Genomic DNA, 15,895 nt, shown 5'->3' on the forward strand with positions numbered 1-15,895 from the left:
TCTCTCTCTTTAGTTTCTCTCTCGCTCTCTCTCTTTAGTCTCTCTCTCTTGCTCTCTCTCTCTCTCTTTAGTCTCTCTCTCTCTCTTTAGTTTTGCTCTCGCTCTCTTTCTAGTCAATCTCTTTAGTCTCGCTCTCTTTAGTCTCGCTCTCTTTAGTCTCTCTCACTTTAGTCTCTCTCTCTTTCTCGCTCTCTCTCTCTCTTTAGTCTCTCTCTCTTGCTCTCTCTCTCTCTAGTCACTCTCTTGCTCTCGCTCTCTTTAGTCTCTCTCTTGCTCTCTCTCTCTTTAGTCTCTCTATCTCTCTCTAGTCTCTCTCTCTCTAGTCTCTTTCTCTCTTTAGTCTCTCTCTCGTTCTCTCTCTCTTTCTCTCTTTAGTCTCTCTCTCTTTTTAGTCTCTCTCTTGCTCTCGCTCTCTCGCTCTCTCTCTCTCTCTTTGACTTGTTCTGTTTTTTGGCCCTTCTGAGACACACTGTGTTGTTTGGATCTTTTTCTTGGCCGTCCTGGAGCTGTGGCCTGCTGTCGGTGGTCCCAGCCACCTCAGGTAATTTTTGTTAACTTTTGGATGTTTTTTTTTTTGGGTAGTGTTTTGGCCTGGTGGGACTGGTAGCCCTGTTTTCGTTCTTTCTTTTGTAATAGTTTTTTTTAGGGGTTTTTAGAGTTAGTCTGGTATCAGCAGCGGCTTCGACGGCCCTGTATAGGGTTGACCCACTGCTGTACCTTTTTGTTTGGTTTGGCCAGCTCACCGAGTCCATCTTTGATTTGTACTTTGGGTTTTGTTTCTTGGGTGGACACGGGAACTGGAGGTTCCTGGTCTTTTTTCGTTTTTTTTTTTTCTGGAAGCAGCAGGTTTTTTTTTATTTATAATAAATTGAACGTTGAACCCATATTTGTGTCTCATGTCCTCCTTTAATATGTTATGTTCATGGTGGATGTAACATAGACACATTTAAATCATTGAGGAAATTATTAAAGTATATAAAAAAAGTCATAACACCTATCTCCTAAATGAGCTGAACATTTTGATATGGGTATCTAAATTAGCACTTAGTATGTAAAAGTAATTAAATTGTAAATTATGTACAGGAAAACAGAAGTGTGAATGCTGACTCAAGCATACCAGTGATGGCCTGGGTGTCCATGGAAAACTTTTTACTCCCTACAACAAAAGACAAAATGATTAAATTATTTAAATTACATTGTTTTTTTCCATACAGTTGAAGTTACGTTTGTGCCTCAGACATCTTACATCTGCCTCGCTGCCCTCCCTCAGGTTGTAGGTCAGATTGTGGTGGATGTCGGATCTGAACCGACTGCCGTACTCTGGGTACAGCCTGAGCACATCCCTCAGAGCCTTAACGCTGATGTACTGTAAGTCACAGTAGGTCAGAGCCTTCACGTCTGCATTCGTCTTGATCACCTGCTCATTCTCCGGCAGGTCGGCCCCTATGAGGTCACCTTTACCTGTACAGATTGTCAGACAAAGAGGAGCTAAATGGCTGAGTATACATATGGAAATGGTTCACCCTTTGTGCACACTCACCCAGTATGGCTTGGACCATTCCATCTTTCAGAACCTCAAGGGAGCCGGAGCAGACAAAATAATTAGCGTGCAGGGCATCTCCGTGGCGGATGAGGTATTCTCCAGGTGCACAGAAGGAGGTTTTGATGTGCAGAGAAAGGGAACGCAGACACCCTCTGCTGGCTCTTTCGAACACGGGCAGCTGCAGGATGTCTTTGTTCAGATGCATGGCAATATCTGCCCGCAGCTCGTCCGGGAAGTCATGCAGCAGCTACAAGAATATGAGGAAAAATTCATTTAGTCACCATTAAATGATCTCGCTGAAGTGTTTTATTCTATCCAAATTACCCACTTTGAGAAATACCTTTAGCACTTTGTTTGGATATTTTAGAAGAATTATCTATTTGTGCATTTAGCAAACTACAAAGCCTGTTAGGAAGTGGCCAAACAAGAAGTGAAAAGGAACTCCGTTATCAACGTGCGTAGAAATAAAAAGTCTATAATTCCTTGAAGATTACTCGGATGCATACCACTCACTACCGTTCATGCCAAAGTTTTATACCAAGATCACCATATGTTGAAGATTTATGGAGCTAAAGCCATTTTGATCAACCATTAATATCATTATGCATAATCTCATGCACAATTGCACAATATAGTGATTGGAGTATGTGTATGGCATTGCAATTCCACTTTAATTGGTGATATGTGACTTATCTGTGCTGCTGATTATCCATGCTGCTGATCTCTTGCCTTTAAGCAGCTGTATTCATATCCAACTGCTCATTACAGACTCATGTTCAGGCTGCTGTTTAATATACCATATTATATTACATTATTACTGTTTAGCATATATCCTTATATCCTTTGTATATGTAAAAAGTAACTGGGATCTTGGGTACACAATTTCGTTCCACCTCATGTACCATATGTGATGTGAATGACAATTAAGAACCTTGATGTGTTAGGGATGATTGTCAGCTTCTACCACACCAAATTTCAGCTCAATATTCGTAAAGTTTATTCAAATCTTGGGTTAACTCCTAAAGGTAATTAGTTGTAGAATGTACTGTCAATAACTACTTCTTACTGATAAGACATCAAAGTTCATGCTCAATCATCCAGGTACAAAATCCACTAATGGTCAGTCAGGTCATCTGGACAGTTTCTTTTTTGTGGAAAGATGTTTCGCCCTCTATCCAGAGGGCTTCATCAGTCTGAGGAGTCCCAAGTAAACTGTTTTCCCTACTAAAAAATGCACTCCTTTAGTGGACCAACCAGTTTGCTGGTGATGGTTTCCCTCCGGACAGAGGGCGAAATGTCTTTCCACATAAAATAAACTGTCCAGATGACCTGATTGACCATTATTGGATTTTGCACCTGGATGATTGAGCATGAACTTTGATGTCTTGAACCACTTTGGCTGTGGCTGCCTGTCTGGGAGGAGTCGACGGGGGACAGGACAGCCCCCAGAAACCATCTCATCACCAGCAAACTGGTTGGTCCACTACTGCTTAATGGGGAAAACAGTTTACTTGGGACTTCTCAGACTGATGAAGCCCTCTGGATAGAGGGCGAAACGTCTTTCCACAAAAAAAAAACTGTCCAGATGACCTGACTGACCTTTATTGGAGTTACTGATAAGGTTTTAGGGGAAGAGCTCTTGCAGTATATCCTGGGGACACTGCTCAGCTACCACTACACTAATTTACATAATATCTATAAAAGTGTCTGAGTTTGTGTTTTCTAAGATCGGTTGGCTGTGGCGGCCATCTTGAATTGAACATGTGTCAAGAAGTTCATCAGTTGTAGACGACATGTCCATCTAGTGTTGATGTTCTGAAACGAGCCATGAAATATTCTGCTAATGTACAGACAAAAGAACATAAACACACACACAGACAAAAACATTATCACCCTTTCCCCTTTGGCAGTGGGTGATAACTGGCTCCATTAGACCACTCGTGCTGTTTCGTTTTAATATGATAAATGTACAATATTTAATTTTCTTTTGTATACAGTCAAAGCTAATTTTGCTCTTGACTTCAAAGCCCATTCACTACTGAGAAATGGCCTTCCTGTAACATAATCTACAAAATTACACGATTGAAAGTACCGTACGGTTAATGTAAACCAGAAAAGAGTGGATATATTTTTTATAGCTAAATGCAGCACAGCAGGTTCCTGTTCTGAAAGGTTGATGCACTCACGTGACAGAGCTCAACAAAAACAGACTGTGATAAAAAAACAGCATGTTCACAGAAACAAGTGTCTGTGTCTGTTTCTTTTCACACTGAAATAATTAAGTAAAGAGGTGACGGTGAGAGTGCTAATGAATATTCACTCCATTGCAGCTCCTACCCTTGTAATTAATGGGAATGTCTCCAAGACAGATCCTGGCATCGAAATTCTATTTGCAACAAAGTGGCGTCCACTTAAGGAAATGGAAAAAAGACTCAAGAGAATTTATAATGTCCCACATTAAAAGGATCGTGACTGGGAATCTAGAAACTCCTTAGAAGAATTCATTGTTTCTTTTTTCTTTTAAAATCATTAACGGGATGGTTCAGATCTTTTCAAGTGGTGCTCTGTGAGAAGACTATGAACAAGTAATATCTTACCTGTTGCACATAGTTGTAGGGACAATTTGGAGAAAAATAGTTTATTGTTACTGAATTACTGAGTAGACCAAAATGAGTTGCTGCTGTCATAAAACTACAATCGCAATGTCCTGACGCATGCTCAATAATCCAGGAAAAATCTAACAAGGTTAAGTCGGGTCATCTGGATGGATTCTTCTTTGTTGAAACATTCAATCTTTTATCCAAAAGACATTCAGTGATTGCAATATTTTACAGTAGTAAATGGCATCACTATTCAATAAACCTTTGCCATCAGCCTTGAGTTATGTAATTATTCTGGCACAAATATGATAATCCTGCTGAAAGTGCCCCGGGGTTAATTGGAAGTGCTATAGCCAACTGCTAATGCTTTTTGTGCAATTGCATGAAGGTAAACTGACAACACTGTAAAGGTCTGAAAACGTAGCGTTTGCTTGAACCTCTAACATGTTTAAGATTAGAGCTGTTTCAAGACGGCAGCGATCCGCTTTGCCCTATAAGTCGTGTTTTTTTACATAATTTACATGCTCTGCGACTTATAGACCGAACCGACGTATTTATGGATTTTCCCATATTTTTAAACCAATTTTTGACAGAGATGTTACTATTTTCATTCATTCTGACTGAAAAAAATTGAACACTACCATTTTCAGCCACTAGATGGCAGTCGAGTAGTAAGGCATGCCGTTGTATCATGTAATAGGTAAAAGTGGCTATTAATGACACAACTGGTTTGCCATTGGCTGTCACCGTCGTCTGCCTGGAGCAACTGCATCTGCTTCATTTTGATGCGCCGCCCCGGCGAAATGCAGCTAACTTGACTGTCAAAGTGCATTTATTAAGTAAAAGTTCAACTGAGACACTTTTACGATAAAGTTGAGCAAACAAATAATTGTTTTAGGTGGTTATCTTGTTAAATTTCAATGAATGGACAGCCAGTTGCCCTCGGCGCTTTCATGTTTATGCATATCGGCTTTTGAAAATGCAGCTGATTTAACCATCAAAGTGCATTTATTAAGGAAAAATTAGACTGAGACAGGGCAGCACGGTGGCACAACTGGTAGAGCCGCTGCCTCTCAGCGAGCAGGTCCCTGGTTCAAACCCCGGTCCAGGGGCCTTCTGGGTGGAGTTTGCATGTTCTCTCCGTGCATGCGTGGGTTTTCTCCGGGTGCTCCGGTTTCCTCCCACAGACCAAAAACATGCATGTTAGGCTGATTGGTAACTCTAAATTGTCCCTAGGTGTGAGTGAGAGAGTGAATGGTTGTTTGTCTCGTTTGTCTCTATGTGGCCCTGTGATGGACTTGTGACCCGTCCAGGGTGTCCCCCGCCCCTCGCACAGTGATTGCTGGACATGGGCACCAGTGACCCCCGTGACCCAAAATGGAATAAGCAGGTAAAGATAATGGATGGATGGATGGATAGACTGAGACACACCTTTACTATAATTTCGAGCAAACAACTTATTGTTTTTACGTGCTAATCTTGTTAAATTTTTGTTAAAGTCCTTCTGTGCATGCTCCTGCGGCCACCATTTGGCATCATATCGATTTTTGGCACAACACCGGCCCACATTTCCGGGTTGTCAGCGGCGACACATAATAGATGCGACGTATACGGCAAAGTGACATATTTATGGATTTTTTCCAATTTATTAGACATATTTGGACTGATGCGACTTATAGGGCGGTGCGATGTGTACGGCAGAAAATACGGTGGTCGTTGTATTAGTAGTAGTAGTAGTAATAGAGGGAACTCAGTATTGTGTATGTAGGGATTTAATGTGACTCAACTGAATAGCCAAAACTACTTCGTCATAAAACATGAGAAACACGAAGATTCATACACAAACTAATACAAAGCACCAAAGCACAACTGTTTCCGATTTTTTTCGACCCACCTCATTAGCGTTGATGCCATTGTTGACTGACCAGGTGGCCTGAAAGTACTCCAACATCCTCTGCTTCAGCTGCTGAGGCAGTCGATGCACACGGATGAAGTCCTTGAGATCCTTCATGCGGGTGTGGTAGAGTGAGCGCCGTGAGTACATGCGCTGGATGATGGCTGTCACGTTGCCAAACACCACAGCATGCATCAGAGCTGTAGGTGGCAGGGGACGGTAAGAAAGGGATAAAGTTGGAATGTTTACCTCAGGTGGGAAATTTCTATTGCAGAGATGAAACTCACCACCAATGAGCATACTACAGATGGAGAAGATTTTCTCTGCATCTGTGTTGGCACACACGTTTCCAAAACCAACACTAGTAAGGCTGCTGAGGGTAAAGTAGAGGGAGGCGATATAGGCGCTGGGCATGGAGGGGCCACCCATGGTGCTGTTGATGTACGGCGTCTCCAGACGCTTTCCTAACTCCTGCAGCCAGCCTGGTCAGATGAAATCAGAAGATGGTTTCAAGGTTAAAATGCAAACTTTGATATTGTCACTATTTGTTTCCTTTTCAGTCTGCATCAGTGGAAGAGCATGTGATGCCTTGTGTGATGAAATTCAGACTGATATCATGCTGGGTAGGCTAAAGTTACTACTCTGACCTAAACTTCCTCTGAGCTCTGACAAAACGCCAAAAGATGCTGAGCCATTCAAGCATTGAAGTGCAATATCCCACAAAAGAGAAAGGAAGTTAGAAATAATATTTTCTGAAATTTGCTGAAGTTTGAACTGAGTTGTTAAAGATAAAAGAAGCAGAGCACTAGCTAAAAGCTCAATTTGGAAAAACTAGCTAAAAGCTAAAAGGAGAAAAATAATGGCTAAATATAGATGCAGAAAAACTCTATGAGCAATACATTTGGTAAAAGCTAAAAGTAGGAAAAGGTTAGATGCAAGTTAAAGGTAGCAGAAAGCTTGCTAAAAGCTAAATGCAATGCAACAGATAGGCTAAAAGTAGCAAAAGGCAAACTAACCAAGTAGCAAAAGGGTATCTAAAAACTTAAAGTAGGAAGAAACCGTAGCCTAGAAATTAAATGTAGCAGATAGGTTAGCTAAGAGTAGCAAAAAACAAAACAAAAACTATCTAAAGGATAGCAAAACGTATTGCTTGAGCAGATTGAGGCTAAAAGTAGCAAAAAGCTGTCTACAAGCTAAAAGCTAAAATGAGTGCAAAAAGGCAAAACTAGTCAGAATGCAGAAGTAGATTTCAAAGACAGCTATGTTTTTGAAGGAATTTTAAAAATGTATTTCTATGTGTAAAATATTTGTAAATAAAGTTTTTTATAAGTACACTAGTCCCTCGTTTATCGCGGGGGATCCGTACCCTGAAGCCCCGTGATAAGTGAAAAACCTTCATATATATATATATATATATATATTTATATATGAAGGTGTTTTGAACCCTTCCTACACTCTTGTAATATTCTGAACAATGTAATCTAAATGCTCTAGAAGAGCACAGCTTGTCATGATTTCATCTTCCTGCCACAGCTGCTCTCTTGGCCACGCCCACTTCTCCACAGCAGAACTAGGATCACAGAGGAGAAGGAGGGAGGAGGAAGTTTCTCCTGCAGTGTGGGCTGCACACAGGTGCAGCAGGTGCTAAATAATTTAAAATGATTTATTTTAAATAAAATTTCCATGCCAATCGTGCGGCTCATCCATCAATCAGCCAATTGTGTGTCATGTCCAATCTTGTTTTGACAAACCGCGATCGAGCGAATCCGTGAAAAACGAACCGTGAAGTAGAGAGGGACTACTGTATAATGGATACAAAAACCAAAAGTTCCGTCACTCATCTCCTGAATCCGCTGAAATGTTTTAATAATAATTCCAAAAATAGCACTAAGTATGCAGAAGTAGTTAGATTGCAACGGGGCGGCACTGTGGCGCAGCAGGTAGAGCTGCTGCTTCTCAGCGAGAAGGTTGCAGGATCGTATCCCAGCAGGGGGCCCTTCTGGGTGGAGTTTGCACATGTTCTCTCCGTGCATGCGTGGGTTTTTTCTCCTCCCACAGACCAAACACATGCATGTTAGACTAATTGATAACTAAACTGTCCCTAGGTGTGAGTGAGAGATTGAATGGTTCTTTGTCTCGTTTGTCTCTTTGAGTCCCTGTGATGGACTTGCAGTCTATCCTGGATGTACCTCACCTCTTCCACAGTAACTGCTGGATATGGGCACCTGTGACCCCCACGACCCGGAAAGGAAGAAGCGGGTAAAGATAGCAACAAATACACAGGGGAAATACAAAAACCGAGCAGGAAAACAAAAGTGTGAACGCCGACTCAGCATTTCACACCTGATTTGATGTTCAAACTGTGACAGATGCAAACTGCGCTCACCTATGTCCCAAGTCACGGGGTCGCTGCTCTCTATCTCCTTGCGTCCGATGACGTACCAGACGCAAGCCATCCAGTGAGCCAGCAGAGCAAACACAGACATGAGCAGAGTGAGGACCACGGCGCTGTACTGGGAGTAACGGTCAAGTTTCTGCAAGAGGCGCAGCAAACGCAGCAGGCGGACCGTCTTCAGCAGGTGCACTAACGAGGTCTGGCCAAGAAGTGGGGAAGTGGAGCATACAGCACACAATCTGTAATACTTGTTCTTTTTCAAGCCTAATTTAGGTGTTTTGAAATATTTTCTTAGAATAATCTTGTTGTGTTTTGCTCATTAGTCATAAGAAGTTCTCATTTTGTAAAATAAACATTATAAAATGTTTGTTCAAAGAGAGCAAGCACATTAATGTAGCTGTAGAACTATTTTCAATCTCCTTACCAGAAAAACACATTAGTCACAGATATTGTTGCATTTGTATTGACAGTCTTACCACTGTGATGTTAAAAGCATAGAGAAGGTCAAAGGGCAACGCTGCAATCAGGTCCACAAAGAACCAGGTGGTGCAGTAATGCAGGTAAATGGATCGGGCGTCGTACACCACCTGACCCGACTGGCTCACATACGTGGTCCGAAAATTCAGGATAATATCTACAAAAGGTACAGCAGACAACGACAAAATAAAATAATAAAACCAACATAAAAACATATAAAGCTGTGATTTACTTTTTATTTTTTTGCGTTCCACTCTGATTTTAGTCTCGGCAGCCGGCACAAAAACAACCTTTTACATGAATCGAGCCGCATGCGATTGCGAGTGAGCTCATTTAGAATCACCGTCTGTCTGTTTCCACACAAATCTGTCGTGAAGTTGTGTGACAGATGCGTTAAAGCAATTTTGTTGCTGTAAAATTGTCACGAAGTGAGAGAAATCTAATTAGGATTTATAACCCAGGGTGACACTGACACTCCAAGTGGGCGAGAAACAGTGGGAGGCAGTCATGTGCTCGCCATCGCCAAGGAAACAGCTGCACCGGGAAAAACTGTTGTCCTCACTTTAAACTCTCGGCTGTTGTTTGTCAGTGTTGATGTTTTAGCGTGAAGGTCGTTTTATGTGCAACATGCAATTCATACTAAAGATACAGCTCTAGTGGTGCAACTTATCACAGAGACAATGCATATTTTTGAAATTATTATTTTTAATTACAAAGTACACATCTGGCACATCTTTGATTATCGCCCCCTGCTGAAAGGCAAAATTGGACGATGATGTCTGTGTATGTATGTCTGTTAGCAAAATATATTATGAACAACAGAAGAAATTTTGATCAAACTTGCAGAAAATAATTTTTTGCACATCTACTGATAAACCTTTGAAATCAGCCTGATTTCAGATGTCGCCACAATCGACTTACCCTTAAAGCACAAAAATGGCTATAACTGTAAATCTGATTAATATTGAACTAAAACTTAATGTGGTAGTGGATGAGACTGAACCACAACACATATTCCGAGCACTAACAGATTGTGCATGATCTTTGGTTATCATTTTTACCACCAAATGTTTGGAATCAGCTTTTTCCATCTGTTAGCTGCAGAAGGGGTCCTCAGATCGTTGAATTTTGATTAGTAATTTTATTCTGAAAGGGCACCACTTGCTTTCCGGTTCTTAAGCAAGAAAAATATAAAATCAGCCTCAAGTTTATGTATTCTAGTGAGTTCTTTTCGTATTAAATTCAAATGTCATATATAATAAAAATGCATGGATTCAAAGTAAAATTTTGTGAAGTTTATTGTCGATATTGGTAAATATCAGTGATCAAACATGACGAGTACAGCTGAAGAATGAATAATGGCTTTAACTTGACAACACAAGAAGAGTCTAAAAAGGTAAATCTGGAGAACCAGATAATAACTTTCTCTGACTCGGAGGGCGTTAACGATATTGATGGTTGACCCAATCAAAACAGAAAGGGTGGACCTTTGTTTCAGGTTACTGCTCCATTTGAACTTTACCAACGAATAAATGGCTAATTTACTTTGCTTTGGTAAAACTCAATATAACAGAAGAACATTTAAGACTTCAGTTTGACTCATCCATAAAGATTTTCATTAGAACTTGTGAAAACAACAGTTGAAACTTCTGATTACCAGTTTTTTTTACATCTACTTTCTCTTATGCGTCATTAAACTGAGTACTAAGCTGAGAAAGAAGGAGACAAGTTATTTCATAGCAGTTTTACAGCAAAACATTCTATAGTGTTCAAGAAAACTCAGAAAATTAAACTGTTCAAAAAACAAGTTCTACCGTGGGATGGCAATGTTGTTTCATGAATTCACTACTACCAAAGAGTCCTTGAGGAACGACACGGTGGTTCTTTCCCACACTCTGAGACTGTAGGACGAATCCTCCCATTTAGGAAGAGATACACACAACGCTCAGATGTTACACTCAGATGGAAAGGTTCTCGTGCAAAGGGCCTTTCAGCGTCACTGAGATCATAATAACAGGTGAGCAATTAATTACAATAGCAGATTTTTGTTGTAAAATTTTTGTAACGTGGTTTCTTCCTGTCCAACTTTAGAATAAGAGTCAGTTTTACTTTCTAAATATCAAAAGAATAAAAGTTAATGGTAGAAAAACCTTGATGTGTCCCTACATATGTCATGAATCCGTAGACAGATTTTAATGAAACTTTCAAGAAAGAATTATTGGATGTACATCTACAACTGATCTACCTTTGAAGCCAAACAAGTTCAGGATGTTCGCCACAGACAATTGATTTAAGAAAACACAAAAGTGGCTATAATTTATTTATCAGTAGTCCCTTGCTACTTCGCGGTTTGTTTTTCACGGACTCACTCGATCGTGGTTTTGTTTAAGTACTGTACAGTACTGTACTTTTACATAATATTGTCCCCCCCCCCACACACACAAAAAAAGTGCAGCCATTTTTTAATTTTCTTTCATTAAACCTTCACTGTTTTTGCCAGTCTAAAGAACTACATTACCCAGAAGCCATCATTTCACTTCCCAGAAGTCAACACTGCTCTCTCAACCACTGCTTGCTTCAAATGGATGGAAAGTTTTGCAGCAAAGTCAGAAGTTCTGTAAGGATCATCTCACAGGACTGGCAGGAAGGTCCAAATAATCCTGAAGCTGAACTCATCCTTCAAGCTGCACCTTCACTGCTGAGTGGCTGGACTGCAGCTGATCTGGACTCAGTGTGACCCGGATCCTGGGAGCTGCAGACGACAGACGGCTGTAGAGTTCAGTCAGGTTCTGGTCGCGCGGTGCTGGTCCGGACCGGGACAAAGGTGGTGGACTAAATCCTGGAGCAGCAGCACGCGCACATCAAGCTGGGTGGAGCGGTGGGCTTCAGTCATGCTGTATCGGGAATTTTTCCATCTATCGGGTCGGACCGGAACTGAGCCGCTCCTGTACTGCAGAGCTTGGTAAGTAACATTTTGCAGCTCCTGTACATATAAGTACTGTATGTTGTTAAAGTTAGTAGGTTTAAGAGTTTAGAGGACTGGTTTGTAGGCTTCATTGCTGCAGGATCGTCTGCAGAAACAAACCGAGTTGGAATAAAACAGAGTTGGACCGGAACCAGAGCTGTTACTGTTCTGCAGAGCCAGTAAGTAAAATTTAGTAACGTGTTGTTAAAGACTTGGGTTTAAGAGTTTAGAACATTCCAAGAGTGGGAAGGGTTTCTAAAGCCTTAATATAAAGTTTACTGTACTTGAACTTGGACTTGGACTACTGTACCCCCACATCGCAGTTTTTCACTTATCGTGGAGCTTCGTGGTACGGATCCACAGCGATAAACGAGGAACTACTGAAGTACAAAAATGTGGTGTGGTTGTAGCTGAGAGTCATTTCTTTAACACATACTTGAAGTTCTACTTACTTTTTAAAGACATATGCGTAAAACTTCAGCAACAACTGATGGAGTCAGCGCTGCTAGTCTGTTAGCAAAACATCTAATGAAACACTAAACTACATTTGAATGTAACTTTCTGAAAGCAAGCATTGAACGAACATCTACAACTGATTGACTTTTGCAGTCAATTCAATTCAAAATGGCTCTAATGCAGTCATTCACATCACAGACTCTGACCATGACATCTGGTGATTTTGCATGAAATTGTGCATATCGTTATTTCAAGGTTCGACCAAAAATGGCTACAAAGCTTCAAAATGCTGGCTCTGTAATGACAAAAGTGGATTTGTGTTACCGAGCATGAAGAGCATCTCCACTGCGACGTCGCTCCATATGGTGCTGCGACTGACGAGTGACGGGTGATCGCTCCCCTCGTTTTGACTGACGAAGCAGACGTTGAAGGGCACGGTGACTGCAACGTAGAAGGTCGCCAGGAGGATCAGCCAGTCCCACAAGGCCTTGGAGATGCTGTAGTGCAGCAGGATAAAACGTGACTTCCTCACAGATGCCACCTTGTACTCAGGTGGGGAAGGTTTCTGAAACATACTCTGAAAACACCAGAAAATGTCTCAGCGCTTGAAGTTCAACTCAAAACACAAGTAAAGTTCATTTTATATGTAGATCTTATTTGACACACACCACTGATTTATATGCCAGTATAAAAAAAATATAATCAGAGCTTCATCATCGCAGTTCGCATTTATTTATCTGACCCTTTCTCTTGTGGCAAATTTCATTCAAATACGTCGCCTCGAGGTTGTTAAAAACGGAAAAAGTGTTGATTAAAATATCACCTGAGTTACATTTTGAATAACAAAAAAGTTTTAGAGATTAAAAAGACACATTTGCCTTTGGGTAAAGGACTAAATATATAGTATACAGTAGTCCCTCGTTTATGGCGGGGGATCCGTACCCTGAAGATAAGAACCACAAAGTAGGGAAATTAGTACAAGTAATAAGTAGTAGTTTATTTTAGTGTATACATATATATATATATATATATATATATATATATATATATATATATATAATTATTTTTTTAATTATTAAGGCAATTTAAACCCTCATGAGTTCCCTCTCTTGGTCTCCGCTGCTCTCAGCCACCTGCAAGCGCTCTTGGCCACGCCCACTTCTCTGCTCTGCACTGAGAGCAGCTGATCAGCTGCAGCAGGAAGCTTATCCTGCAGTGTGGGCTGCACAAAGGTGCAGCAGGTGCTGAATCATTTAAAATAATTTATTTTAAATAAAAATTCCATGCCGATCGTGCGGCTCATCCATCATTCAGCCAATTGTGTGTCATGTCCAATCTTATTTTGAAAAACCGCGATGGAACCATTCCGCGATAAACGAACCATAAAGTAGCGAGCGACTACCGTATTACTAATGTGTCATGACTGGATAAAAAAATCAGTAGGTGGGAAATACTAGCAAACCACTCAGCATGTAATTAGTATTAATGCTAATTAGGTGTTTTTTATCCAGAGTTTTGAACTCACATTAGATAGTTTCCTTTTTCCCCTCTTGGTAAACAGGTTGTTCAGGTGTTGGAGAACCGTCCTCCCTCTTCCTCTAACTCGGCTAAAATAGGATTGGTTTGTTTTTCTGCCTTCTTTTGTGACTTTGGACATATCTGTTTACAAAATCACAAAACCCAAGTCAGTGTTCCACATCGCATCCCATTTACATTGCCTTCAAACAACATATCGTACAGCAAGATTGCATTTTAAAGCTGACGGTTTTTTTAAAACTGAGGGCGTGCATGCAGCCGGAGCTCACCTTCTTCTTGAATGTAGTGATGGTTTTTCCCATATGAGTCACTGACATCTTTAAAAGATAACAGGAACAGCACCACCTCGCCCTTCTCGTTTTTAATTGGAACAATATCCAGGAGACACCAAAATTGATTTCCTGGGAGGATTAAAAAGTTATTATAAAGAGATTTCCTCAAATAAAACTGCCAGACGTGTTTCAGCTGAGATATTGGCTGGAAATGAAAGGTTAAGCATAAGAAGCTCACATGTATCCAAAGACCTGTTTGTTTATTGTGTGAACGCTAAACCAGCATTTACACTGTTTTTCTGTTTACTTTTTAATGCACAATTTTGCAAACTACTTATGCACACTTTTGCCATTTTAACCATTTCTTTGATATAATTCCATTATTGAGATTAGTGTTACAGTGGCGATTTTAGCCTCTTTTGGGGGGTGGTCAAGCACCACTAAATTTTAACTCAGTACCACTGAAAAATTAAGGAACAATCATTAGTATTTTTTAATGAAACTCAGTTCTCAAACCTTAGATTCACCAAAATATTGAATAAATTTGGAACAAATGATGACACTCAAACGGGCCAGGAAAATGTATGTTTTTTGCACAAGTCGGATCCTCTACGCCACCTGTCAATCAGTCCAGTAGGCTCGTCAGCAACTGACCAATCAGTGACCTCAATTTGTCTGGAAGTGAAACGCCCCTTACCTGCAGGAGTTTGGGGTGGGGCTTAGGATGTGTGAGAGAAATGGAGCATTACTGTCTTAGCTTGCCTGTCTGTATTGTGTGCTGCAATACAGTTGTTGACCAGGGGTAGAGGGGGTGGTAGGATGCATGAGCGAAGCAGAGCGTGCTCTGTTCATACAAACAAGGAGAGATGTTGGTCAGGCTACTTCTTGTTCCAGCCATCCATCCATTATCTTTTATCCGCTTCTTCCATTTTGGGTCACGGGGGTCGCCGGTGCCCATGTCCAGCATAGGTAGGCTAGTAGGGGCGGGGTACACCCTGGACAGGTCTCCAGTCCATCACAGAGACACATAGAGACAAAGAACCATTCACTCTGTTACTCTCACCTAGGGACAATTTAGAGTTACCAATCAGCCTAACATGCATGTTTTTGGTCTGTGGGAGGAAACCGGAGTACCTGGAGAAAACCCACGCATGCACGGAGAGAACAAGCAAACTCCACCCAGAAAGGCCCCTGGACCGGGGTTTGAACCAGGGACCTGCTCGCTGAGAGGCAGCAGCTCTACCAGTTGCATCATCGTGCTGCCCCATTTCTTGTTGTTCTTGAAAATAGTTGTTGAATTAAGTGTTTACTTATGTACAGTAGGTAAACATAGATGTTTAACAACCCATTAAAATACGCCATAATGCAGGAAATGGCATCTTCTTTATTCAAAATCATCTGAGGGAGGACCCCCAGCCCCCCACCACTGTGTCCCCCCCACATTACAAATGCTTCTGACTCTAATGGCCACCGTGTTGTTCAAGACAAGCGCCACTGTCAGCACCGGGGGCTAAGCACCCCAAAGGGCCTGTTCTAGAATCGCCCCTGGTGCGTTATGACTTTTGTTTTTTGTAACTTTTATGCTTTTCAGAACATTTAACTTTAATTAATATACAATTCACATACAAATGCATCGATCTCTTCAGATTCTCAAAAAATATTATTTTTTAAATCTGCTTCAGCGTCCTTGCTCTTTTTTTTAATGCAACTTTTAGCTGTTCTGTTCCTTTAGCTTTGAGCAACACTTTAGCTCATTT

The 15,895-nt window shown here is 41.0% G+C and overlaps 1 protein-coding gene across 1 annotated transcript in view; it reads right to left on the minus strand.

The window, feature by feature from the left end:
- kcnh4a (potassium voltage-gated channel, subfamily H (eag-related), member 4a) overlaps positions 1–15,895 on the minus strand; it is a 30,042-nt gene that overhangs the window by 4,915 nt on the left and 9,232 nt on the right. Inside the window, exons 3-12 of the mRNA XM_037688619.1 lie at positions 14,136–14,267; positions 13,856–13,989; positions 12,655–12,907; positions 8,909–9,066; positions 8,424–8,631; positions 6,325–6,519; positions 6,038–6,237; positions 1,541–1,790; positions 1,247–1,461; positions 1,118–1,156 (exon numbers count right to left, since the gene is read on the minus strand). Coding sequence (XP_037544547.1) covers positions 1,118–1,156; positions 1,247–1,461; positions 1,541–1,790; positions 6,038–6,237; positions 6,325–6,519; positions 8,424–8,631; positions 8,909–9,066; positions 12,655–12,907; positions 13,856–13,989; positions 14,136–14,267 — 1,784 coding nt within the window. The remainder of the gene's footprint in view (positions 1–1,117; positions 1,157–1,246; positions 1,462–1,540; positions 1,791–6,037; positions 6,238–6,324; positions 6,520–8,423; positions 8,632–8,908; positions 9,067–12,654; positions 12,908–13,855; positions 13,990–14,135; positions 14,268–15,895) is intronic.

The sequence above is a fragment of the Nematolebias whitei genome, chromosome 15 (genome assembly GCF_014905685.2).
Source record: "Nematolebias whitei isolate Nwh7 chromosome 15, NemWhi1, whole genome shotgun sequence".
NCBI lineage: Eukaryota > Metazoa > Chordata > Actinopteri > Cyprinodontiformes > Rivulidae > Nematolebias > Nematolebias whitei.